Source organism: Aedes aegypti, chromosome 1 (genome assembly GCF_002204515.2).
Source record: "Aedes aegypti strain LVP_AGWG chromosome 1, AaegL5.0 Primary Assembly, whole genome shotgun sequence".
Classification (NCBI taxonomy): Eukaryota; Metazoa; Arthropoda; class Insecta; order Diptera; family Culicidae; genus Aedes; species Aedes aegypti.
In genome coordinates, this window is record NC_035107.1 from 95,065,156 (window position 1) to 95,090,563 (window position 25,408).

At 41.1% G+C, this 25,408-nt stretch overlaps 1 protein-coding gene across 1 annotated transcript in view; it reads right to left on the bottom strand.

Annotated features, from left to right (window-relative positions):
* Positions 1–5,272: 5,272 nt before the first annotated feature.
* The window catches only part of LOC5574727, a 99,836-nt gene continuing 79,700 nt past the window's right edge, over positions 5,273–25,408 (bottom strand). The window contains exons 3-13 of the mRNA XM_021842941.1: positions 12,570–12,718; positions 11,938–12,509; positions 11,667–11,872; positions 11,395–11,598; positions 11,219–11,334; positions 10,999–11,137; positions 10,447–10,931; positions 7,093–7,913; positions 6,570–7,030; positions 5,975–6,508; positions 5,273–5,910 (exon numbers count right to left, since the gene is read on the bottom strand). Of these exons, the coding sequence (XP_021698633.1) occupies positions 5,635–5,910; positions 5,975–6,508; positions 6,570–7,030; positions 7,093–7,913; positions 10,447–10,931; positions 10,999–11,137; positions 11,219–11,334; positions 11,395–11,598; positions 11,667–11,872; positions 11,938–12,509; positions 12,570–12,718 (3,963 nt within the window). The 3' untranslated portion in view covers positions 5,273–5,634. The remainder of the gene's footprint in view (positions 5,911–5,974; positions 6,509–6,569; positions 7,031–7,092; positions 7,914–10,446; positions 10,932–10,998; positions 11,138–11,218; positions 11,335–11,394; positions 11,599–11,666; positions 11,873–11,937; positions 12,510–12,569; positions 12,719–25,408) is intronic.

Sequence of the window (25,408 nt, forward strand, 5' to 3'; positions counted from 1 at the left end):
TTAGGTCCTTCAATAAGCTTTTTAAGGACAAATTCAACATATTTTTTGCATGTTATACAAACTCTGACAGTGCACAAGTTGGCTCCCAGCGATAGTTTCAGAAATTTGGTTTTTTATCCACCTAAAATTTGACCTTGAAGATCGCCCAACGAAAATAGCGAAAAACGTTTTTATACGTTTTTTAAGATTTTCTTGAGAAAAACATGTACAAATATATTAGGAGAAGCATTTTTATCCATTTTCTATAACCTAGGGTGAAAAAAAAGTATTCTAAACCACACCGTTCGCCCAAATCGAGGGTGGCGCGTTTTGCCCCCTATGGGCATATTACCCCCAGTTCCCCTATCCGTGGCAAACGCGCTTAAATTGCATTGAAGCACAGTTTCAAACAACAACCCTTTGCAAGGCCACAATTGATTAATTAATTTATTTGGTTATCAATTGTAATTTCGAATGATAAGTTTTCAACGGAGATAAATGGCAAACAAAGTTTTATATACACACTCAATCTGTTCGGTAAAAATAACTGGGTTTTGGAACTACCGAAAAAGTCAGTAAACTAAAAAAATATGTCAGAAATCGAAAAACAGAGATTTTCCACTGAAATTTTACAGAGAGCTTTCTTTTTATATAATATAACGATAAAAAATAAAACATGGTGAAATTTGCTTTTCAATTACGCGTGGCGACAGTTTTCATTTTACTGACTTTTTCGGTAGTTCCAAAACCCAGTAAAATTTTACCGACCCCAGTAATTTAATCTAAGTGTGTAGGTTCCCAAAAAATCTGAATCAATCACATCCAATCACCAGTAATGTCGCTCTTTACGGTGGAAAATTCTCACAACTCTTTCAAAATGAAATGGTCGTCCTGAAAAGGACGGTTGGGGCTAGTCACCGTCGATCGAACTGGGTTGTCAATCTATTGTTAGACAGAAACACACCAAAAGATTACCGAAGACGATTAAATCGAAATGCGGTCGGTAATTTTGTGCTTCCTTGTTTTCGTTGGTTTTCTCACTGCTTCGACGGCAATTTTCAAGACGCGTGCTCCACGAATTTGATGGTCTAGCTGGATGGCCATGGCCGTGATGAGAGATTTCACGGAACCCGCAGCATTTAGCTTGGGTTGGGAATAAACAAAGGCAGAAGCAGCAGCAGCGACGAATGTGTAAAATTTATTCCGATTGGAGTTCTTCTCCAATTGCTGGTCGACGATTGACTGATGTGCGCGGGGCTCATTGAAGCTTGGTTGGCATCGACTGAACACGATAGAATAAAGAGGAGTAAGAAGAAGACCGAAAGGGGCGTGTCCCTTTGCATGACGAAAGTGACTAAGATATCGAGCAATGATGTCTGTGCTAGGAATACACAAGAAAAATGTGCTTTTCTATGGAAAATAAGACATGCCTTGATATATATCAATTTTTCAAAAGTTTATTCATGAAAATCAATAGTTTTAATTATTGGAGTCGATTCGTAGAAAGATTTCTAATATTCAATGGTTAGCTATTGATAATCAATAGTTATCTTTAGTATAAAGGAAAATTTCTGATGCATGGATGCCAAGATGATGAAAATTGTTCAATGAGAATTTCTTTTCAGAAGCATTCTAAATATGTCGCAATTTTGTTACATATGTTATCATAATATACGGCAAGTCTAAGAAGCTGTTGGAAATGCCACTCTATTTTACAACCGTTGTGAAATGTGAACACTCACCCCAACGGCACTGCAGCTACGTCCGCGAATACAGTATCAAATTGTCGTGCTATCAATTATTCATGACAAATTAAATTTTGTATGAAGCTGTGAGATTGATTGAGAAATATAAGATGTAATAAGGTCGGAAATATTATTCTTTTAACTCTTTTCAACACTTTTGATGGCCCTGAAAAGCGCCGATTTGCTAATACGACGAACCAGCTAAATGTTTCGTGACGTGGATGGCGCACAAGACCAGGTTGTGGATCACCGGGCATAAGTCGGCATCTGGAAACGAAGCTCATGCTTGACATCTTGTGCGATTTCACCAATCCGACTCTCGATTAGCAGCAGCTCCTCGGATCAGCAACTCATAGGGCCTGCGGTATTTCGTTCCTAGCGGACTTGCTTCTTGACCACCGAAACTGAATTTATTACGAGTCGAAATCTGCAAGCGCGGATAAATTTTTGGCGGCGATGACGATGGCTTGGGCGCTTCTCTAAGCGGCAGTAGTTCGCCGCTCGGAGAAGCGCCCAAGCCATCGGCATCGCCGCCGCAAATCAATCTTGCGTCTTCCTCTTCCGACAACACAAATTGAACTGTGGAGCGGGTGCAAACGCAAAGTGAAAATGACTCGCCCGACCGTGTTCACAGTCCGATTGCAAAAAGAAGACTGAAGGAAGAAGCAGGGTGCGGTGCGCTTTTATAGAGGGAAGCGGAATCCAAAAATGTGCTTGGACGTGATTGGTTAGATAAGAAAGTGGTCAACGTTTTACGATTTTTCAATAGTTTGTTGCGAATTATCAATAGTATCCTCAATTTGAATCGACGTGTAGATAAATTTCCAATCGATTCATGGATTAATATTGAAAATCTATCGATAAATGACTGAGTTATGTTGCCGAAAGACGTTATCCAACGTCAAAAACATACGACTTAAACGGCTTAAAACGATTTAAAACGGCTAAAACGGCTTAATACAGCTTAAAACGGCTTAAAACGGATAAGAACGGCTTAAAACAGTTTAAAACGGTTTGAAACTGCTAAAAACAGCTTAAAACAACCTAAAACGGCTAAAAACTGCTTCAAACAGATTAAAACGGCTTAAAACAAAAATTCTCCAATCCACTAGGTTCATGGCTACTTCTCTCTATCCTTTGCTACTAGTCCGACTATTATTACTTCGCGTTCCAGGCGGGTGATCAAATTTGACACCGTGTCACATTTTCTCGACAAAAATACCCATGTCTCCGAAAAGCAAGCAAACTGACCGGATCTCGTGAAAACCTTACCTCGATTATTAAGGCTGCGTACACTCCCGTGCAAAAGTCTGGGTTCACCCCCAAAAAACATAGGGAAGTGTTTTGTCCATATCTCTGTGATTACACGTCCAATTGGAACTCTCTTTGGCACATTCGAAAGGCAATGCGTTTTCTTACCGTAAAACGGGGTAACTTCGATAGTTTTTTCGAAGAAAACTTGAATATTTAGGCATGCTGTTTCAAAGAATTATAATTTATATTTTTAAAACAAGTACTGGTATCCCAACTATCGATTGCAGTTGATAGATTACCAAAAGATTTATTTTGAATGGATACATAATTTTTCATGTAATCGAAAGTCGGTTTTCTGTTTTTGGGTAACTTTGATAATGGAGTATAAATCGAACAAAATTAAATCAATTACGGAACATTTATAGGGCGTTGCATACCGCTAGGCGTTTAACGCTATATGGAAATTTCTGATTTATATTACAAAAATGGTCCCAGTTTGTTAAAATGGTTTTCGCTAGGAGATTTGAGACGGAATTCATGTTCTGCTATAACTAGGCTATCAAGGATAAGCGACGAACTCAATATGACTTATCAAATAGTGATCGTAGAACAGATTGTTTGTGAGCGTTTCAAAAATGCTGAAATCTTGTAAATTTTTAATATTTGCTTAATTATCCTCAAATGTACTTGATTCTCGAAAATAACTTTGATATGAAGTGTCATACTAATACTTTTTACTTTTGCATTCGTTTTGCTTAACTGATTAACATAAACTTTGTTATTTCGTTAAATATGTCGTGGGTCTCGTACTATCAAAGTTACCCGCATTATCAAAGTTACCCCGTTTTACGGTACTTACTATTTATATTTTTTTAAATCATTTTTTGAACTTTGTATACCAGTTTTTTACTTAATGTTGTGACATTTTTCAAAAAACACACTGAAAAACATTTCCAATTTTCCTCGGCATTGAATCGACCAAAATTTTAAATCAGCGTGTCATTGGACTCGTAATCTTATATTCTTTGACGAGCGCTCATGAAATTTTGTCGGAAAAATCTGAAAACTATTCAAAATAAATGAAACAGGCATTCAAGTCATCGTGCAAAAGTTTGGGTTTAATTTCAATGGATGTATAATTTTTCATGTAATCGAAAGTCGGTTTTCTGTTTTGGGGTTATTTTGATGATGGAGTATAAATCGAACAAAATTGAATGAATCACGAACATTTCTATGGCATTGCATACCACTAGGCGTTTAACGTTACATGGACATTTTCTGACTTAGATTACAAAAATAGACCCAGTTTGTAAAAATGGTTTTCGCTAAGAGATTTGAAATCATATTCAAATTCTACGATGACTAGGCTGTCAAAAATAAGTGACCAACTATTAAAAACTACATAAAAAAATTATCGTAGAACAGATTGTTTGTAAGCGTTTCGAAAACAGCTCTTACATGAAGTGTCATACTAATATTCTTCAGTTTTGCATTCATTTTGCTTAACTGCAACTGATTAACAGAAATTTTGATATTTCGTTTAGTATGTGGTGGGTAACGCACTATCAAAGTTACCCGCATTATCAAAGGTACCCTCTTTTACGGTAACTATATTCTAATAATGCAAACTAGAATATGTTTGCGCGGTTCACAAGCCCTTGTTTTATGTAGGCAATCTAGTTCACAAGAGATAATAAACAATACAGTTCATCAAAAAACGAGAATCGCATCTCAAAAACTAGTTTTCCTTCGTTCCCGGAAGAAACTCGCACAACTTCAACTCATCTAGCATGCAGACGTGAAAATGAAACTTTTACTCTCAGATTCATAAGCGGAAAAACAAAATGTGAAAGTAACACAAATGAACTTTTTCTCCCGTCCACCCTTTCAGCGTTGTGTAGTTGTGTTATCTCGAAGAAAACTATTTTCCTGCTAGACTTCTCCGGCAAGTTGGGGTTTCCTCGCGTCCAGAACAAGAACTGTTAGGGTTTTCTCCCATTCTTAATGAACTCCGTCCCATCCACTATAGTGAGATGGGAAAGGTAAAGCATTTCTTCCATGCTTCAGTACCAATATTGACTAGGAGCAAACAGCAAGCAAGAAGTGGCTGGAGCAAACTCAAAACTCGCAAGAAATCTTACACTATCCAAGCGGAGGGAAATACTTGGCCCGATAGTTAGGCAAACACAACGAAAAAAACTGAGATAAGAACACAGCGATGGGTGCAAACCAAAGCACGAGGCAAGGGATGTGATGATGAATAATGAGAACAGCAGCGCCCGGAGGCGAACAAATTATGATTCAATTGACGGGAATAGTTTCCACTTTTAATTAATAATAAACTTGCTTCCGCGGATGTTGCTACGTAACTATGATTGTATGAACAAGAGCGATAGGGAAACCAAACGAAGGTAATGAAACTTGAACTAACTAACTTAACTGAAGCTACTTGCTAAGGGGTTGCGGTTGGACGAAACCAGCGTGCTAAGAGTACATGTACAAGCTCAACGAACGCAAACAGCCATAATCACTCAAAACCTAATTTACTTAGAGTCTACTATTACACAAAACTCTCGTCTTCTAAGCCTAGGAAATACGCACACAAAAGAGTTGAACAGGAGTAGAAACTGGCTCAAGATTTTAGAAAGGTTCTAACCTAGATGAAGACCTGACCGTCCTCGGAGGCGTTGGATAGGGACAGCTGGATCTTTCCCGTCGGATGAGCCGAAATGGTCCGCATGCAGTCTTTGGCCGGAGTTACCGGAAATCGAACGGGGCCGGTGTACTTTCGGGAGAGTCCCATCGTCTTCGGAGGTGGAAGGGACTTCGGTTGCGATCGATTGGAGCCATACGACAGGGTCGAGGAAGATGAGTTCGATCCGCTGGACGAGGTGGGACTGACTGACGTGGGTTTAGTGTAGGCCTGGAGGATCTGGAATGGGAGGAATACGGACGGTTATAAGCTTGCTGGCAAGTGGTGGAGCTATGAGTCATACTTTTGGCAGATCGGGCATACTCTTGGAAGGGGAGAGCATTCCCGGTGGGGCACAGTTTTGATTTTCGTTGACTCGATTCCTGGTGCGTAAAATATCCGCAACGTTCTTGGTGTAACGATGTTGGCTGTTGACCTTACGATCATCCTGTTGAGCTTGATTCTGCTGCTGGTAGTAAGATCGAAGCGCTTCAAAGTGGTTTCCAATGTCGTCGTAGGACTTCCCGCTAACTACAGGACTTCTTCTCGGGTGCTGTTGGCCGTTTTGGGAACCATTTTTTATGTACAGACTGTTTGATTTGGCAACGGAAGCCGTAGCCATTCGAACAGCGTCCAGCTTAGTGGGATACAAGTCTTCCTGGCAGAGTTTGTTGATACTGCTGGAGGATTGGTGGATATTGAGAGCATTGGCGCTCAACGCTGGCCGAACGTAGATTTGCGATAAGACTAATTCCACGGTTCGACCCGTGTTTTGCAGGATCGACAGCGACTCGTTGTACGGAAGGTTCAGAAGTGATCGTCCATCGACAGCTATGATCTAGAATTGAATTGTTCGGGTTATACTCAAAGTTTCATTTCATTCTCCCCAATAGACTTACTTGATCACCAATTCGAACCCCGGCTCTCGCACCCGGCCCATTGGGCACCAAGTCTTTCACGTAGACATTGTTATCCGACCCCTGAACGATGCTGATGCCCAATGTATACCGTGCTCCTTGTCCGTCCTCATTGCTACCCTCGCAGTCTGCTATTCCACCATCCGAACTTAAATCATCTCCACCAAAGGCCATCAGCCGTGCACCACCTTTCTTGAACAGCACCGACTCCTGGCTCCTGGACAGGAACGATCGCTTCCTAGCCAACAAACCCGCCCTAGCTTCTGCCGCCTGACTCCGCTTCTCATTTGGATTGATGAAATCTTTGACCACCACCACCGACGTCAATATCCGATCGTTGATCGCCGCACTGCAGCTCAGATTGTCGAACTTCTCCAGCAACGTATCGGAGATGGTCTCATTTGGTAGCTCAAAGTGTCCGCTCTCACTGCGTATGCTCGATTCTGTAAGTTTGAAACACATTAACTCAAAGCTTGTCCAAAATCCCACTACTCGCACTACTTACGTATCACACACGCCTTCGGCGACAACGTCTCCTCACTCGCACCCATCGACTTCTTGTCCATCTTCTCCATAAAATACACCGATCCCATGCTGCTCTTCATCGACATCGCATCGTCCACGCTGCTCTCGATCATCAACGGGTCCGTCTTTCTCTCATATCCCACGAACATCTCATCGTCCTCGTTGAAACTACTGTTCGCCAGGTTCTGAATGGAATTCGCCCCACTCAGTGCGCCACTCCCGATCCCCGCCTGTTCATACAGATTATCGTACGATTTGTTCAAGAACTGTGCCGAGAACACCCTCGTCCCCATCTTGACTCGATTCCGGTTGACACTGTGCGGCGTCTTCGGTGAACAGTCCGGCGACATGCTGACTCCGCTCGTCCCAACCGGATCCGGATTCTCGTTCTCCTTGTTCTGATTCTGCTGATTGGCTATCTCCACGGACTGGTTCAAAGCCGGCACCGGTCCTTCCACCGAGGACTTGGATCGCTTGATAAGGAACTTCTGCCGCAGCTTCGCCAGCCGGTTGTCGTTGAGCATGGACTTCTTGAGGTTGCGCACCCGAAGTCCGGTCGACTTCACCGGTTTGTCGATCTTGTCCACGTGTTTAGCGTCGAACGCTGCCTTCTCGTCCACATCGGCTACGTTCAGTTGGGGTTTGGAGGGATCGACGGTAACCGGGCTGGGACCGACGCGGGTCGGTTCCGAGATGAGGATGTTCAGTTCGTTCGACAGGGCCTTGATCGAGACGAACGAATTGCGCAGCTTCATGTAGAACTTGTGGTGCTCGGAGGCGAGGTTGAACGCGAAGAAGCTCCTGGAAAATGAAATGAGGGTTGATTATGAAGAATTCAGACAACTTTCAGAGCTTGTCAGACAAGCTTGTCGGACAAGTCCTCAGAGTTTGTCGGACAAGTTCTCCAAGCTTGTCGGACAAGTCCTTAGAGCTTGTCAGACAAGTCCTCAGAGTTTGTCGGACAAGTTCTCCGAGCTTGCCGGACAAGTCCTCAGAACTTGTCGGACAAGTCTCCTCAGAGCTTATCGAACAAGTCTCCTCAGAGCTTATCGGACAAGTCTCCAGAGCTTGTCGGACAAGTCTCTAGAGCTTGTCTAACAAGTCGCCCGAGCTTGTCGGACAAGTCCGCTGAGCTTGTCGGACAAGTCCGCAGAGCTTATCGGACAAGTCCGCAGAGCTTGTCAGACAGGTCCGCACAAGTCTCCCGATCTTGTCTAAGAAGTCTCCCGAGCTTGTCGGATAAGTCCGCAGAGCTTGTCGGACACGTCCCCACAGAGCTTGTCGGACAAGTCCGCAGAGCTTGTCGGACATGTCCGCACAAGTCTTCCGATCTTGTCTAAGAAGTCTCCCGAGCTTGTCGGACAAGTCCGCAGAGCTTGTCGGACAAGTCCGCAGAGCTTGTCGGACAAGTCCGCAGAGCTTGTCGGACAAGTCCGCAGAGCTTGTCAGATAAGTCCGCAGAGCTTTTCGGGTAAGTCCACAGAGCTTGTCGGACAAGTCCGCATAAGTCGCCCGATCTTGTCTAAGAAGTCTCCCCAGCTTGTCGGATAAGTCCGCAGAGCTTGTCGGACACGTCCCCACAGAGCTTGTCGGACAAGTCCGCAGAGCTTGTCGGACATGTCCGCACAAGTCTTCCGATCTTGTCTAAGAAGTCTCCCGAGCTTGTCGGACAAGTCCGCAGAGCTTGTCGGACAAGTCCGCAGAGCTTGTCGGACAAGTCCGCAGAGCTTGTCGGACAAGTCCGCAGAGCTTGTCGAACAAGTCCTCAGAGCTTGTCGGAGAAGTCTCCAGAGCTTGTCGGACAAATCCTCAGAGCTTGTCGGACAAATCCTCAGAGCTTGTCGGACTAGTCTGCAGAGCTTGTTGGACAAGTCTGCAGAGCTTGTCAGACAAGTCCGCACAAGTCTCCCGATCTTGTCTAAGAAGTCTCCCGAGCTTGTCGGATAAGTCCTCCGAGCTTGTCGGACAAGTCCGCAGAGCTTGTCGGATAAGTCCGAAGAGCTTTTCGGGCAAGTCCACAGAGCTTGTCGGACAAGTCCGCAGAGCTAGGTGGACAAGTCCGCAGAGCTTGTCAGACAAGTCCGCATAAGTCTCCCGAGCTTGTCGGACAAGTCCGCAGAGCTTGTCGGACAAATCCGCAGAGCTTGTCGGACAAGTCCACAGAGCTTGTTGGACAAGTCCGCAGAGCTTCCCAAGTAACCAGTAAGCACGATAATGCGGCACGGTAACAGCATTATATGCGCATATAGGGTAATCATTTGATGCATGTCAGCTTTATATACGCATATAATGCTATTATAATGCCAGAAAAGGCGAAATAGCGTGCCATTATAGTGCCAAGATATAATCGTGCTTCTCTGCACCACTAATGCTGATATAAGACCACGTGAGAAACGTCAGTTGTTTTCGCCAGGTTTTTAGGGCGAATATTTTGTGCTTTCGCGTACGCAGCCAGAGAGCTTTCGCGTATGCAGCCAAGCAACTGGTACACGAGGTAAATAAATGAATGAATGAAAACGGAAACCTCTAATAGTATGCAAAAAATGTAATAAAATGATACAGATAGTACTTCTCCGTATCAAATATATTCAAGTTCGCAGAGCTTGTTGGACAAGTTTGCAGAGCTTGTCAGACAAGTCCGCACAAGTCTCCCGATCTTGTCTAAGAAGTCTCCCGAGCTTGTCGGACAAGTCCATAGAGCTTGTCGGACAAATCCGCAGAGCTTGTCGGATAAGTCCGCAGAGCTTTTCGGGCAAGTCCACAGAGCTTGTCGGACAAGTCCGCAGAGCTTAGTGGACAAGTTCGCAGAGCTTGTCGGACAAGTCTCCCGATCTTGTCTAAGAAGTCTCCCGAGCTTGTCGGACAAGTCCGCTGAGCTTGTCGGACAAGTCCGCAGAGCTTGTCGGACAAGTCCGCAGAGCTTGTCGGACAAGTCCGCAGAGCTTGTCGGACAAGTCTCCGCAGAGCTTGTCGGACAAGTCTCCGCAGAGCTTGTCGGACAAGTCCACAGAGCTTGTCGGACAAGTTCGCAGAGCGTGTCGGACAAGTCCGTAGAGCTTGTTGGACAAGTCCGAAGAGCTTGTCGGACAAGTCCGCAGAGCTTGTCAGACAAGTCCGCAAAAGTCTCCCGATCTTGTCTAAGAAGTCTCCCGAGCTTGTCGGACAAGTCTCCGGAGTTTGTCAGACAAGTCCTTAGAGATTGTCGGACAAGTCTCCGGAGTTTGTCGAACAAAACGCAAGGGCTTGTCGGACAAGTCTCCAGAGCTTGTCGGACAAGTCTTTAGAATAGAGATTTCTTTTCTAAAAACGTAGTTTGGTTTTTCGATCTACTCACTTCCTTCCATCCATGCGCAGCTTGTACTTGACCCGGCTCTTGTCCTTCGGGTTCAAGCTCTCGGTCCTCCGCACTACCACGCAGAACACGTGCTTCGAGAAGCAAATGTTCTCAATCTCCAGCCAGTCGAAGAACGCATACAGATGCCTCTGATATGCGCTCTTGCCGCTGTTGAAATCCTGCTGGTGTGCTCCCTTCGGGTTGTACTTCAGATTCCGCTCGAAGATGGCCACTCCGCTCAACGATATCGCTACGTACACTTCCAGCGTGATGTTCTCCTCTGTGGTCCACGTTGCACTGTAGAGATGCAGTCCGTACTCCTTCAATTCCTGCACATAACGGATGAAATTGTGCTCGGCCTCCAGCTGATGCAAGCCGCGTTTGCAAAAGTGCGAACTCCTCAGATATTTCGCCAGCTCCTTCTTCTTACGATACACCTCCTCCGGTAGGTAATGTGCAATGGTAAAGTACTCGGTGTATTTCATCTAGAATCATCAATCAACGGGTTAAACATTGAAGCAGGAAATATTTCACGCAAACATTTCATCTTACATTCTCCTTAAAGCTTCCCACTTCCACCTGTAGAGCGAGTCCACCTAAAGCAATAAGGTCGTCTTCGGAGCAGAGAATCTGCCGCTCCAGGATGCTTTTGCGCAGCTGCAGGTACAGAAGGTGCCGCGATTCCGAACAGCTGTTGTGTTGGAAAGGAGAGGGAAAAAGTTTGTCAGTGGAGAGCTTTCACCCCGAATCGGAAGCTACGGGGGCTACGTACCTAACGCCTCGTAACGTCGGCAGGAAGAACTTTAACCTCAGATAGAGCGTGAAGACTACGTTTTCACCAAGCGTTGCCGTTTTCTTCGATGTGTTGACCCAGATTTGGGGAGCAACCTGTTGATTCGTTTGAAACTGTTAGATACGATTCACTTCGGAGGAAGAAACAAACCTCACCTTGTAGATTTTCAAATCATGTGGAAGGAAGACAAAGTCACCTCCGATTAATGCACACAGCCCAAGGAAGAAGTTTTCCGAAAGTTTCTCCATTCTCAGAATAGCCTCGAAGACTTGTTTGGCAACGGTGGTCGTGGGATTGCAGATGACGTTCACTTTGGTCCCATTCAAGAGAAGGATCGTCACAGTTCGACGGTGCTGAGTCTGTAAAAAGCCAAGGATTTTGTAAATTCATGAAGTAAAGGAATTGTCCAGTGTTGCTTTTGACATACCTTACAATCGGTGAGATCAATGACCTTTGGTGGAGTGAAAGCATTTCGTACGAACTCCGGTCCCTGATTGGTCTCCAGGGGAGTGCTTCTGTGTTCCTCGAAGGACTCGACTCGGCTGTGCGATCGTCCATGAGAAAGATCATCTCTACGGTTTTCAACGAACAGTGGATTCATGTGCTGCACCGACACCAGAGGGGCTCCGAGATCTGCAAAAATAAAGACTTCATGAAAATGTCATTCCTCCTAGACAACTCGCTTCCTCGAATCATACTTGGCATCGACGTAGCGTTGAAGCTCATCTCGTCGATCTTCCGCTGGAAGTCATTCTCCCCGTCGATCAGGTTCAGCTGGGTTGTCGACTTGGACGGGACCAGTCGAGTGTGGCTGCGCTGTAGTCGTCCTATGGGCTGCTGCTTCTGCACCTCAGCCATCTTCACTTCCACCATCGTCACATCGATCGTATTCCTTCGGGCGTCGTTTCGTTTGCGCATCACTTCGGCGTTGTGTCTCCGGCGGACCACGTGCAACTTCTTGGGATCTCCTTCCGTGCCCGCTCCGGCTCGAATGCTCTTCGAGTAGCCGATGGTGGCGTAGTTTCGCACCGGTTCCAGCTTGTTGGAATCCGTTGGCCGGGGTAGGGATCGGAACTTGTTATCGTCCGGTTCGGCCCGCTTGACCCGAAGGTTTGCGGTGGAACCGAAATATCGCGCCTGCTCCAGGTCGTGACCGCTGATGGTGATGCCGTAGTTGTCTGCGTTCTGCGGTACCTGTTGATGGGCGTCTCGTCTGCGATGCACTTCCAGTTCGCCGTGATCCGAGCTGCGACCGGAATCGGTGTCACTTCTGTGGGATGAGATATAGAGTTAGAAAATTGTTAGGGCTGAAGCGTATGGGTAGACATACTTTTGCTCTTCGTAAGACTCTGTCATCTGCTTGGGTTGCTTCACTTCGATTTTAGTGGAGACGGACGCTACGACTTCCTTGAACAGATCGATCACCATGTGCGAGAATGGTTTGTAGAGGTGATGGTTCTTGCAGTAGTCGGAAATGATCTGGAATTTAGAGGAAATAATTACTAAAAAAATAATAATAATAATAATTTTAAAACATGTCTGAAAATTTACCAGTCAACCAATATTTGGATTTTTATTTTCAAAATCGACTTCTGGTCAAAATTTCATTTATCATTTTTTCAAATTTCATTTGAATTTGGAGAAAACTTGAGTGTGCTTCATATCAATTATGTGTTTTTGGGCTAATTCCAAGCTTCAAAAATTCATAAGCACCGAACGGAACACCAAAAATTATCGGAAATACCTCTCATACACAGCCAATCCAGATTACCGACCGCAGTAAAATTTTACTGGGTTTTTTCGGTAGTTTTTACGATTACCGAGAAAACCCAGTAAGCCAAAACATGTTTTGATTGATGGAAATTACTGACTTAGTCAGTAAAATTGTAGAGCGTTTTTACTGGCTTTCCAGTTTCCCATGCTTCATGCTTTGCTTCTCCGGATTCTGTTTTTTTTTTCTCCAAAAATAATGCAAATAAAACCCAAGGGACATGTACATGTCTCTTATTAAGCATTTTTCATGTGAATAAACATCTAAGGTACGCGCGTATTTAAGTGGAAGTAATCGAAAAATGTGTGACAAAATCATTATTATTTGGTTGGTTTGCATACAAGAGGCAAACTAATTGATGCAGATGAATTTACCTCTTGTATGGTAACCAACCAAATTTACCAACGTAAGAGCAGTTAAAATCGTGCTGAGCCTTTTTGGCTGCTTAAAATAGTTGAGTTTGTCACTGAATGTCGACTACTTACCACGAGAAAGCGCAAAATAGGCGCAGGAAAAGTTTGGTTGCCGTAGACGTGTCTCCTGGCGCCGGCCGGATTATTCTACAGCAGGAGATTCTCATTTGACACACTCCCGCATGCGCATCAGTTTGTTTTGATTTGATTTTGACGACGAGTCAGTAAAAAACATCAACTACTGAATTCGTCATCAAACGTCAACATCCCACCGCAAAATCGCTAGTGTTGGAGGGGATTTTAACCTCCAAATTGCCAAATAACCTCCAAGTTAGTTCTAATGCCCTCCGTTATATGAAATATGGTGGTGCGTCGATCGTCGCAAGTTCATCGTTAAACAGTCAATAGTCGGTAATTGTTTTTACTGACTTTTCGGCCTGTTCGGTAATGTTGCAAAATTGGGTCTGACAGCTACCGTAGTTCAGTAAAAAGTAAGAATTATTACTGAACCTCAGAAGTTTTCAATCAAAAAGCTGAAAGTTCGGTAGTTTAAAAGTATAAAAAATTTCGGTATTTCTATATCCAGAACCTGTTGACTTTGCATATCTAAAACTCAAGCCCGTTTAAAGTTATAATTTATAGTACGAAAATTAAAAAATAAAAAACAGTAAATTGAGAAGCATATTTTTAAATCCGCTGTGGGTAAGCCAAGAGCACTGCCTCAAGCTTCGAAGAATGAAAAAAATGAACAAGTTAGCACCAGGCTTGATAGAAACTCCTCTGCGATGCAACGAGGAGTCGATTTTGCCGTTTTTTCTGAGGAGAAAAAACTGAACTCAAAATTTTCAACACAAATCCTCAAGCGATTCGAGTGAGAGTGCAAAAAATGCGAGGATTTTTTCAGTTACTCTCTCTCTCTCTCTCTCTCTTGTTGCGATGCTCACCTTTACTCACACTTCAAAAGAACACTTGAGTTTGCCGCCCGAACAAGCAGTCCTCGGGAAGTTGTGAGAGCACCCATTTTTGATGGATTTTACTCTGTTGTGTTTTGTCCTGCATCTTCCTCGCTCATTTTTCGTTGCCTTTCTGCTTAGCATTTTTTCGCTCCCTCGCAAAGAGGCAAAGGCTGCTCTAGAGTATTTCTCGGAACTCTAATGATGTTGAGGAGAATGGAGCTATGCACGGGTTCCACGGGCCCTCCAAGCGTGTCAACCTCATATATATGAACCGTGGCCAACATGATTTTGACATTTTTGAGAATTTGACGCTTTTGGGGAATCTGACAGTTTTGGGTTGTTCACGTTAACTTATAACTACTCATTAACGTGGGTTTAAGCTGGGTAAGGCGCATAATGACGAAATTGATTTTAGTGTGCTGTTGCTCAAAAGTTACACGATTCCTAGAAATATGCAAGTAAATGAGTAAACAATTGTGTAAGCCACTAAATAAAGGGAGAAACTATCTTCAACGTGTTTTTGTTGTGAGCTACGGTGAAATCGTCTTTTGTTGGCCCCCTGACGGGTTCACTATTTGACGTTTTAGCGGTGCCGTGTTATTTACGTGATCATGGCAACAAGTGAATTCGGCACCGCTCAAATGTCAAATTAATGAACTCGTGCATTGGTCCATTATCAAGCCTGGTTAGCACTGCCTTTCCTGAATCGATGATGGTGATTGTTTTCAAATCGTTCTGAATCGTCAATGAAATGCGATCAAAACAATCATCACTCGGAGAGAAAAAGCAATGCTAACTTGTTCAATTCATTCATTCGTCGGTACATATGTCATGCGCGATTTAATTATCATCAGGTTGCGATGCGGTGTTCGATCTTTGGGTATTTTTAGTAATTTATTGCCTAAAGCAACCTGTAAGCTGTTGTTGGTTAATAAATTCATAGATTTATTATGTTCGATTCCCGTTGACTAGGGCCTGAAAAATTTATATCATTGTGTGTTTTTTATACCATATATTTTCAGAAAACTGTGATTTCTGGGTACTTTAAAGAATAGGTGTTGAAGTTGTCCGATGTTTTGAAGAACAAAGGTTTTGTTACAAATGCGGCACAATAATGTTTATTTATTGTGGTATGGAACGAAATCATGCTTTATCGCATCTAAAGGAAGAATTTCATTGGTCTGGAACTAGCTGGAACCGCGAAAATCTATCGGAGTATGCAAAACTGATGCTAAGATCTACATCGAGAAAATAATTTAAAAACCTGGATTTGAGAAAGGGGAAGTATCAAAGATGCCCATGAGCTAGGTATTCCTCAAGAAGATTCGAAAGAGGAATAGTTGACTGCGACTGTTGTCCACGACAACAGCCTTTCGGAAAAGATCAACAGGAGGGCGAAAGTTGTGGAGCCCAAGCATTGTTTAACCCAAAATTTGTTCGAGTGAGGAGCCGTCAAGTTGAAATACTGCCAAAACGAACGAGACGCCCATTAGTTTGAAGAGGGACTGATGTTTGGATATTCAGTTGAAAATCCATCGTTGAAATAAGGTAGATCTCTGTGTATGTTAGTCAAAGCTTGAACTTGAACATGATTGGCAATTCGTGGTTGCTATTCCAATATTGCCAGATCAGCTGCACTTACAAAAGGAAACAACCAGATGACTGTTTGGGACTAATAGACACCCTCAGAGTATAAGTGCTGGTGATCTTCTATTTTAAGGCAACAATGACGCCTGCAACGTCAGAATGCTGACAAATGAGGGAAAGGCGGAGGAATTGGGGTTGCATTTAAAATTGACCCATAGTAGACCAGATATACCCCTGCATCTACGCCAGTTCGTACGGGAAGGTATAGGGGTAAAGTTGTTTTATGATAGATTAAAAGTGGAAGATAGAAGCAATTAAAAGATTCAAAGTACGATGATAGGGTTGGGCCTGGGATTGAACCTTTAACCTTCTGCTTAAGAAGCAGAAGCGTTACCATCAGATAACCAACCCCATCTTATTCCTGTATTTGTATATCTACAGAGCAAAAAGAAGAATGATTAAAATAAGAAAAATAAGATGAACACTATGTGTGAGACTAAATCGTATCTTTCGATCTTATTAATATCATCAATTTGTCCATCGCGATCATATTCGATCCTGAAGGTTTTACTAAAGTTCAGTTTGAAAGCGATCGAAAAATATTGTATCTCATCAAGTTTGTTGAGAGTTAGTATTGCTGTGTGCGTTTGAAATGCAAATATCAAATGCGGGAACACCAAACGCGGTAAGATTTTTCACAAGTAATGCGATGTCATAGATATAGAACTTTCTTGCTAGGGCGGCGGTGATTTATGAAATCGTTGCTAGGTGTCCTTTGATTATTTTGTGCTACCGCAATTGGAGGACGTTTACTCAACATTTGCATCTTAAATGCTAACAGCAAAAAAAAAGACATATTTTGTGTCAGTCTTCCGATGCTCAAGAAAGGTGTGAAAAGACAGAAATATTTTCAAAAGCTACTGCCACGGTAAAAAGAAGCAAGGTATTATACTCCGAAAAATGACATTTGACAGTGACGTCATTCCTATCGCAAACTCGAACGAGTGCAAAAGAAAGCAAGGCTTGCTCTCTTTTACTATCTTGTAAGCCTCATGCTTGTCGATAGGAATGACGACACATCTTCTTCTTTCTGCCGTTGCGTCCTTTCTGGGAAAGAGCCTGCTTCTCAGCTTAGTGTTCATTATGAGCACTTCCACAGTTACTATTACTCACTATTAACTGTGAGCTTACTATGTTCAAATGACCAATTTTGCCATGCGTATATCGTGTGGCAGAAAAATACAATATATATATATAGTATATATAAATATATATATTATACCAGGGTGTTTTGGTTCCATGTTTTAAAAATAAAATTGGAGGGAATAGATAGGTCTCCAATGAGATATGAAAAAGTGGAACATAGTCGCCGTCAGGTTGCATTGATCTTGGATTTTAGTAATTTATTCCTGCTGTAGCTTTGTGTTATAAACATAGTTTATTATGCGATTCCCGTTGACAGGGCCTGAAAAATTATTCAAACGATATTTTCAGAAACTGTGATTCTGGTACAAGTTGTCCGATGTTTTGAAGAACAAAGGTTTTGTTACAAATGCGGCACAATAATGTTTATTTATTGTGGTATGGAACGAAATCATGCTTTATCGCATCTAAAGGAAGAATTTCATTGGTCTGGAACTAGCTGGAACCGCGAAAATCTATCGGAGTATGCAAAACTGATGCTAAGATCTACATCGAGAAAATAATTTAAAAACCTGGATTTGAGAAAGGGGAAGTATCAAAGATGCCCATGAGCTAGGTATTCCTCAAGAAGATTCGAAAGAGGAATAGTTGACTGCGACTGTTGTCCACGACAACAGCCTTTCGGAAAAGATCAACAGGAGGGCGAAAGTTGTGGAGCCCAAGCATTGTTTAACCCAAAATTTGTTCGAGTGAGGAGCCGTCAAGTTGAAATACTGCCAAAACGAACGAGACGCCCATTAGTTTGAAGAGGGACTGATGTTTGGATATTCAGTTGAAAATCCATCGTTGAAATAAGGTAGATCTCTGTGTATGTTAGTCAAAGCTTGAACTTGAACATGATTGGCAATTCGTGGTTGCTATTCCAATATTGCCAGATCAGCTGCACTTACAAAAGGAAACAACCAGATGACTGTTTGGGACTAATAGACACCCTCAGAGTATAAGTGCTGGTGATCTTCTATTTTAAGGCAACAATGACGCCTGCAACGTCAGAATGCTGACAAATGAGGGAAAGGCGGAGGAATTGGGGTTGCATTTAAAATTGACCCATAGTAGACCAGATATACCCCTGCATCTACGCCAGTTCGTACGGGAAGGTATAGGGGTAAAGTTGTTTTATGATAGATTAAAAGTGGAAGATAGAAGCAATTAAAAGATTCAAAGTACGATGATAGGGTTGGGCCTGGGATTGAACCTTTAACCTTCTGCTTAAGAAGCAGAAGCGTTACCATCAGATAACCAACCCCATCTTATTCCTGTATTTGTATATCTACAGAGCAAAAAGAAGAATGATTAAAATAAGAAAAATAAGATGAACACTATGTGTGAGACTAAATCGTATCTTTCGATCTTATTAATATCATCAATTTGTCCATCGCGATCATATTCGATCCTGAAGGTTTTACTAAAGTTCAGTTTGAAAGCGATCGAAAAATATTGTATCTCATCAAGTTTGTTGAGAGTTAGTATTGCTGTGTGCGTTTGAAATGCAAATATCAAATGCGGGAACACCAAACGCGGTAAGATTTTTCACAAGTAATGCGATGTCATAGATATAGAACTTTCTTGCTAGGGCGGCGGTGATTTATGAAATCGTTGCTAGGTGTCCTTTGATTATTTTGTGCTACCGCAATTGGAGGACGTTTACTCAACATTTGCATCTTAAATGCTAACAGCAAAAAAAAAGACATATTTTGTGTCAGTCTTCCGATGCTCAAGAAAGGTGTGAAAAGACAGAAATATTTTCAAAAGCTACTGCCACGGTAAAAAGAAGCAAGGTATTATACTCCGAAAAATGACATTTGACAGTGACGTCATTCCTATCGCAAACTCGAACGAGTGCAAAAGAAAGCAAGGCTTGCTCTCTTTTACTATCTTGTAAGCCTCATGCTTGTCGATAGGAATGACGACACATCTTCTTCTTTCTGCCGTTGCGTCCTTTCTGGGAAAGAGCCTGCTTCTCAGCTTAGTGTTCTTATGAGCACTTCCACAGTTACTATTAACTCACTATTAACTGAGAGCTTACTATGTCAATGACCATTTTTGCATGCGTATATCGTGTGGCAGAAAATACATATATATATATATATATATATATATATATATATACAGGGTGTTTGGTTCCATGTTTTTAATAATTGGAGGATAGATAGGTCTCCATGAGATATGAAAAAGTGCCCATGGAACATAGGGTCGCAAATCACTGCTAAGTGAGTTATTCACGATTTTAAGATTTTCAACTTGTTCATCTTTGGAACCACATATCTAATCAACTATGCGTCATACATTTAATCTCAGCGCATGAATCGAAAGCTTATGTTCTAATCTATCTTAGTTTCTTGGACGTAATTTTTGTAGAAAATGATTCAAAGGCTCAAATTACGAAAAGTTTGCAAAAAGTGACGGAAAAATCAGCATTTTTCGACGTATTTTTATGAATTTTATTAAAATTATCGTAATTAATGTTAAAAAAATTCTTCTACAAAATATGCATTAACTTGTTAGCTACCAAAGTGTCTTTGAGAGCAAAAGTGTATCTCTTGTAGATTCGTCACAATATCATGTTGAAAGTTGTGCTTCAAAGAGCAAAAAAATCAAAATAAATATCGGCTGATAACTCTATTCGTTCGTCCGTTCGTGTGTTGATGCCTCCGCGTGTGGATGAAGTGCTCGGAAACGACAGATGTCGGTCGTGCCGAAGCGAAGAGGAAATGAAATCGCTTCGCAACATGCGCCATTTTTTTCTTCTCTTCGCGGCGTTTGGTTTGCAAACAGACGCATAAATAGATTTAGTGCGGTCGCCGCACGACCACCGCAGTAGCGAAAGTGTGTTCATAAAGACTGATCCCTTTAAATTCCTCGCACTAGTAGCTGAGCTACGGTGCAGAGCAGATGGGGGGTGCGCTTGCGCGTGTAGCGAGGACTCAATTTATGCATTCCTCGCCTATGACGTGGAACTTTTGATGCATTTTGAAGGGTTTTAGGTCGTCTATTAATTACATAGAGGTGGACAAGTGAGAGTAGAATTTATGACGTGTCATTCACGCCGTTGTAAAAGTACAACACTACCAAGTAAACCTCGCCCGTGAGACACAGCACGAGCGAGGTGAATTCTTAGGTTCAATAAAGTAATTTAGGTATTGCATTAATGCTCAGCGTGAACTGTTGGAGCAGCAGGATGAAATATCTCACAAAATTAGTGACCGTCTATCCTACTACAGCTTGGTTTTCTGTATAAGGTTGCTTACAAATTATTTTTATAAAATCAAATAATAGACCTACATGTAATATTTCATAAAATTTTCAGTGTCGTATCCAGAAAATTGCTCAGGGGAGACGAACGACGCAAAAAAGTGGATATTTTTACAAAAATTGGGATGGCTTAAGACGGTTCAACCACATCATTTTGTTTTTCTTTTATCCAGCAAAATAATAGAATAACTGCATAAAATTAAGAATTTCTTTTGAAATTGATACTTTGGCAGTTTAATAGGTTCTATGTGCAGTCACAACAATTAAAAGTCACAATTTGTAGATCAGTACTTTTCTTAAAAAAAAGCCTGAAGCCTTGCAATGTTTGTAATATGAAATCAAATATTTTGAAAAAAAAAAAATCAAATAATTCATCAAATTCCAACATTTTTACTTCATTATTGAAACAATTTATGATAGATTGATCGAAAACGACACAATTTTATCAAGCAGGTTGATGAGGTTCTTGTACAAAAATAATAAAATATAAATAAACCTTTTGTTATGCTCTAAATCAAATAGTAATCAGATCAGTACCCAAATATTTGTAGTTCAAAATTTCATTTTTTTTCTCTCTCTCTCTCTGTTGAGTTACTGAGTCTTATTTTTTAAAATTTGAATTAAAAACCAAGAGAAGTGTTAATTTTGAACGATAACATTTGAAATATTTGCAGTTTGCTCTAATAGATGGAAAATTAGAAATCAAATTGAATATAATTTAACAATTAAATGTATGTATTAAAATGAACTTAAAACAGTCACAGTCACAATTAGAAATTGAAGCTCTTTCCAAACTTTAGTCAAGTTTTAATCATCAAGTTAACTGTAACTCTAGCGATGGCAAAATCATTTGAAATTTGACTCATGGAACATATTCAAGGCATAAATGTGTATGATTTTACACGAATTAAATTAAAAAAAAAAAAATACCTGCTGGAAACCCACCAAAACCCGGAAATATGAGAATATGTCATTTTTCAAACAAAACTAGTTTCATGTTATTTAAAGCTCCCACAGCAATTTACGGATGCTAATGGGAAATATCCTTCATCATTTTAATAACAGAACCTCCGAAATGTCAAGAAGGCGAAAGTGTAAACACGACACGTAGCAAAACATTTTTTGGGATGAACAATATTTCATTAATAGTATCAAGAACTTTGGTGATCACTAAAGCCTCTCACTAATTTGAATTTCAAATCCAAATGTTTAATTTTAAAAATAAAATTCAATTCACATTTTCAAAACTGAATAAGCCAAACATGCTTTTGAGAGCGTTTTTCGTATTTCAAGTGGTTTCACACCAAAAACTTACTCCAAAATCCACTAAGGTGGAGAGGGAGGGAAGGTTGACTCTCAAACACACCCCCTCCCACTGATCACTTGTTTCTGTTTTGTAGACAATATGATCTTAATTTTCTTTCTGGCGTTATGTCCCAACTGAGACAGAGCCCTGCTCCTCAGCTTAATGTACTTATGAGCACTTACATAGTTGTTAACTGAAAGTTTTTCTTAGCTAAAGTTGCTGTTTTGTATGTGTATGTGGGCAGAGGCATATACGTTTTAAATATTTTATATGGGACAAAGTCTACGAGACCCCTCCCAGCTCTGAAATTCTTTTGAAATGAGCATGTAGCTTAAGGACAGCTAAAAAAGCACTGCAATATTAAATAAATGAAAAAAAAAAACTTTAGTGGAATTAAATGGTATAGTACTAGATTCGGGTTTTCTTTTATTTATAGGTATTCCACTAAACAGCTCGAAGATTTAATACACAATATTCTTAATTTTTCTCATGATCTCAATCAAATGCTTTTCACACAAAACAAAAGCATGATTACTGCATTCACATGAAAATATTAATTTAGAAAATATTCAAGATCTATCCTGCAATTTCCAAGTTGTTCCAATAATTTCTCCACAAATTCCTTCAGGAATTCCTTCAGTTAATGTTCTCAGGAGTTTCCCAGGGATACCTTCAGACTGAGACCACTTGAGGAATCCTTTGTCGGCCAATACCAGGCTGGTTTTTGGGAGGGCCGATCCGACAACGAATCAGATATTACCAGATACATCTTGCAAATGAACTTAGATAAATTCTTGGAGTATAACTAGCAGACTCACCATCTGTTTGGATTGGAGACGAGGTTTCAATGTCGTGTGTGAATTTAGATGGAAGTAAGGAGATGCACTTTGGAATTCATTGTTCAACATTGCACTCCAGGGTGATATTAGGAGACCAGCGAGCAAAGAAATGACACTATCATGACACGGTCACATCTTCTTCTTCTTCTTAACATTACGTCCTCACTGGGACAGAGCCTGATTCTCAGCTTAGTGTTCTTATGAGCACTACCACAGTAGTTAACTGAGAGCTTTCTTTGCCAAAGTTATCATTTTCGCATTCGTATATCGGGTAGCAGGTACGATGGTACTTTATGCGCAGAGAAGTCAAGGAAATTTCCATTACGAAAAGATGCTGGACCAACCGGGAATCGAACCGAGACACCTTCAGCATGGCTTTACTTTGCAGCCGCGGACTCTAACCACTCGGCTAAGGAAGGCCTACGGTCACATATGGTCTTTGGTCTTGTGGACGATATCGGCCTCATTTAAATCGATCGCAGGTCAGTGGAGGAGGTTTTCGAGGCTCTGAAGAATCTGAATATCTCCAAGAATTCGTTGAGGAATATCTGCAAAACATCTTTCAGCAATATTTTTAGGGATCACCCCTGATACTCCTTCAAGAATTATTTTATGAATTTCTCCAGGATTTTCTCCAGAAATTGTTTGGTAAATTCTGGCAAATTTTTTTTTCAGGGATTTCCTATGAGATACATCAAAGGATTCCTCTAGGAACTCCTCTAAAATTTCTTCGGGGATTTCGCGGATTTCACCTAGCACTCCTTCTCTTAGGAATTCCACTAGGGATTTGTTCAGAATTTCCTCCAAAGATTTTAACAGGAATTCTTCCAAAGATTCTATCAGGAATACCTCTTTGAATGCCTCCAGAAATATTTACATTTTTTTTCTTTATTAATGTGAATTTTAACACATATGGCTAGTTCTTCACTCATACAGAAAAATATTTAAAAGGATTTCTCGTAAAATACATCCAGAGCTCCCTCCAGGAATTCCTTAAATTACATTCCTTCAGCATTTTCTCCAGAAATACCACCAAGAATACCTCCAAGAGTTTCTCTAAGGATTCCTCTAAAAATACGTGCAAGGTTTCCTCCACGAACTACACAAGAAATAACTTTAAAATTCTACTAAGAATAGCTCCAGGGATTCTTTAGGATTAACTTCATGGTTTCTTCCAGGAATACCTTCAGGTAGAGGAATATCTTTCAAGATTCGTCCATAAATTACTGCTTAGATTCCGCTAGCAATAGCTTCTAAGATTCCTCCTGAAATTTGACCATGGGTTCCTCCTGATAAACTTTAGGATATTTTTATCAATTTCTCCGTCATTTGTATAGGAGCTGTCTAGTAACATCCTGTAACTCCTCCGGATATTCCTGCAGAAATTCCTCCAGAAATACTTTCATTTTTTCCTCCAGGAATATATCCAATGATTTGTTAGGAAAACCGTCAGGGTTTTCTCTAGCAATCAATAACATATCCATTGATTTTTTTCAAGAGTACCACTAGGGTTTTCTCTAGGAATACCTCCAAGGATTCCGTCAGTTATAAACCCATGAATCTCTACTGGAAAACGTTCAAAGATTTCTTCAGAAATATCCTACCTCCATTAATATCTCAAAAGATTGCTCCAAGTAAACTATGAAGATTTCCTTCAGGGAGTCTTTCTGGAATTCTGTTTAAACTTTTCTTCGGTGACTCCTGCAGGCATTCCTCTAAAGAGTTCCTCCAAGAATTCCTTTAGGGTTTCATCCAACGATTTCCTTAGGAATCTCTCCAAGGATTCCATCCGGAGCTTCTCCATTGGTTTCTTCAGGAATTCTTCCAGAGTTTCTCCCTGTTTTTAAGAATAGCGATTTGGATTTTCTCTTGGAACTTCAAAGAATCCTTCTTAGAATAATTTCAGCATATTTTTCATGTTTTTTTCAAGAATTCCTCTGGAGATTTCTACAGTGACCCCTTCAGGAATCAATCCATTCTTAAAAACAGGGAGAAACTCTGGAAGAATTCCTGGAGAAACCAATGAAGAAGCTCCGGACGGAATCATCTGAGGGATTCCTATGGAAATTGTTGGATGAAATCCTAAAGGAATTCTTGGAGGAACTTCTTAGAGCAGTGTTTCCCAAACTTTATTAACTTTCGCCCCCTTTAGGCTAATATTTTTTAGAATCGCCACTTTAATTTATGAAACACATATGTATGCCAAAAAATGTCTTCGATTTGCATATCCCTTAATATTGTCGGTTATCGGACAATGATTAAAAACAATTAACTGAACAGTATTTTATACAGTCGACTATCCACATCTCGATATCTCACCCTATGTCGATGAATTCTTCGGTCCTTTTATTCTGCATATAATTATCATCTCCATGTGTCGATATCTTCGTCGATCGATGTACTGCTCATAACTGCATATTTGTCAAAATCGACATTTTTGAAAATGTCGAGTTTGTACCGGGGAGAGTTATCAAATGACAAATACTTTCGATCAACTTACCGAAATCTATGAGATTGTTCTAGAAAAAAAAATGCATAGTTGTTTTGTCACATTGGCAATTGTAACCGCATAAAAGTCACATTGAGATTATACATGATCCTCATAATGTAGTAGCAACAAAATTTCTATCAGAATTATTTTTTAACTACTCTTCCTATATGCAACATGAGTTGTACAAAATTTCAGCCTCAAATAAGCAATTATGGATTCATAGTGATTTTTTTGAAATTTTGGTTTCCTTCAATGAAATGCAAACTAGGTATATCATTTACTAAATGCCTACTTTTGTCGAATGTTACAAATATGCAGAAATGGATAGTTTAGTCTTGTAGTTTTTTCATT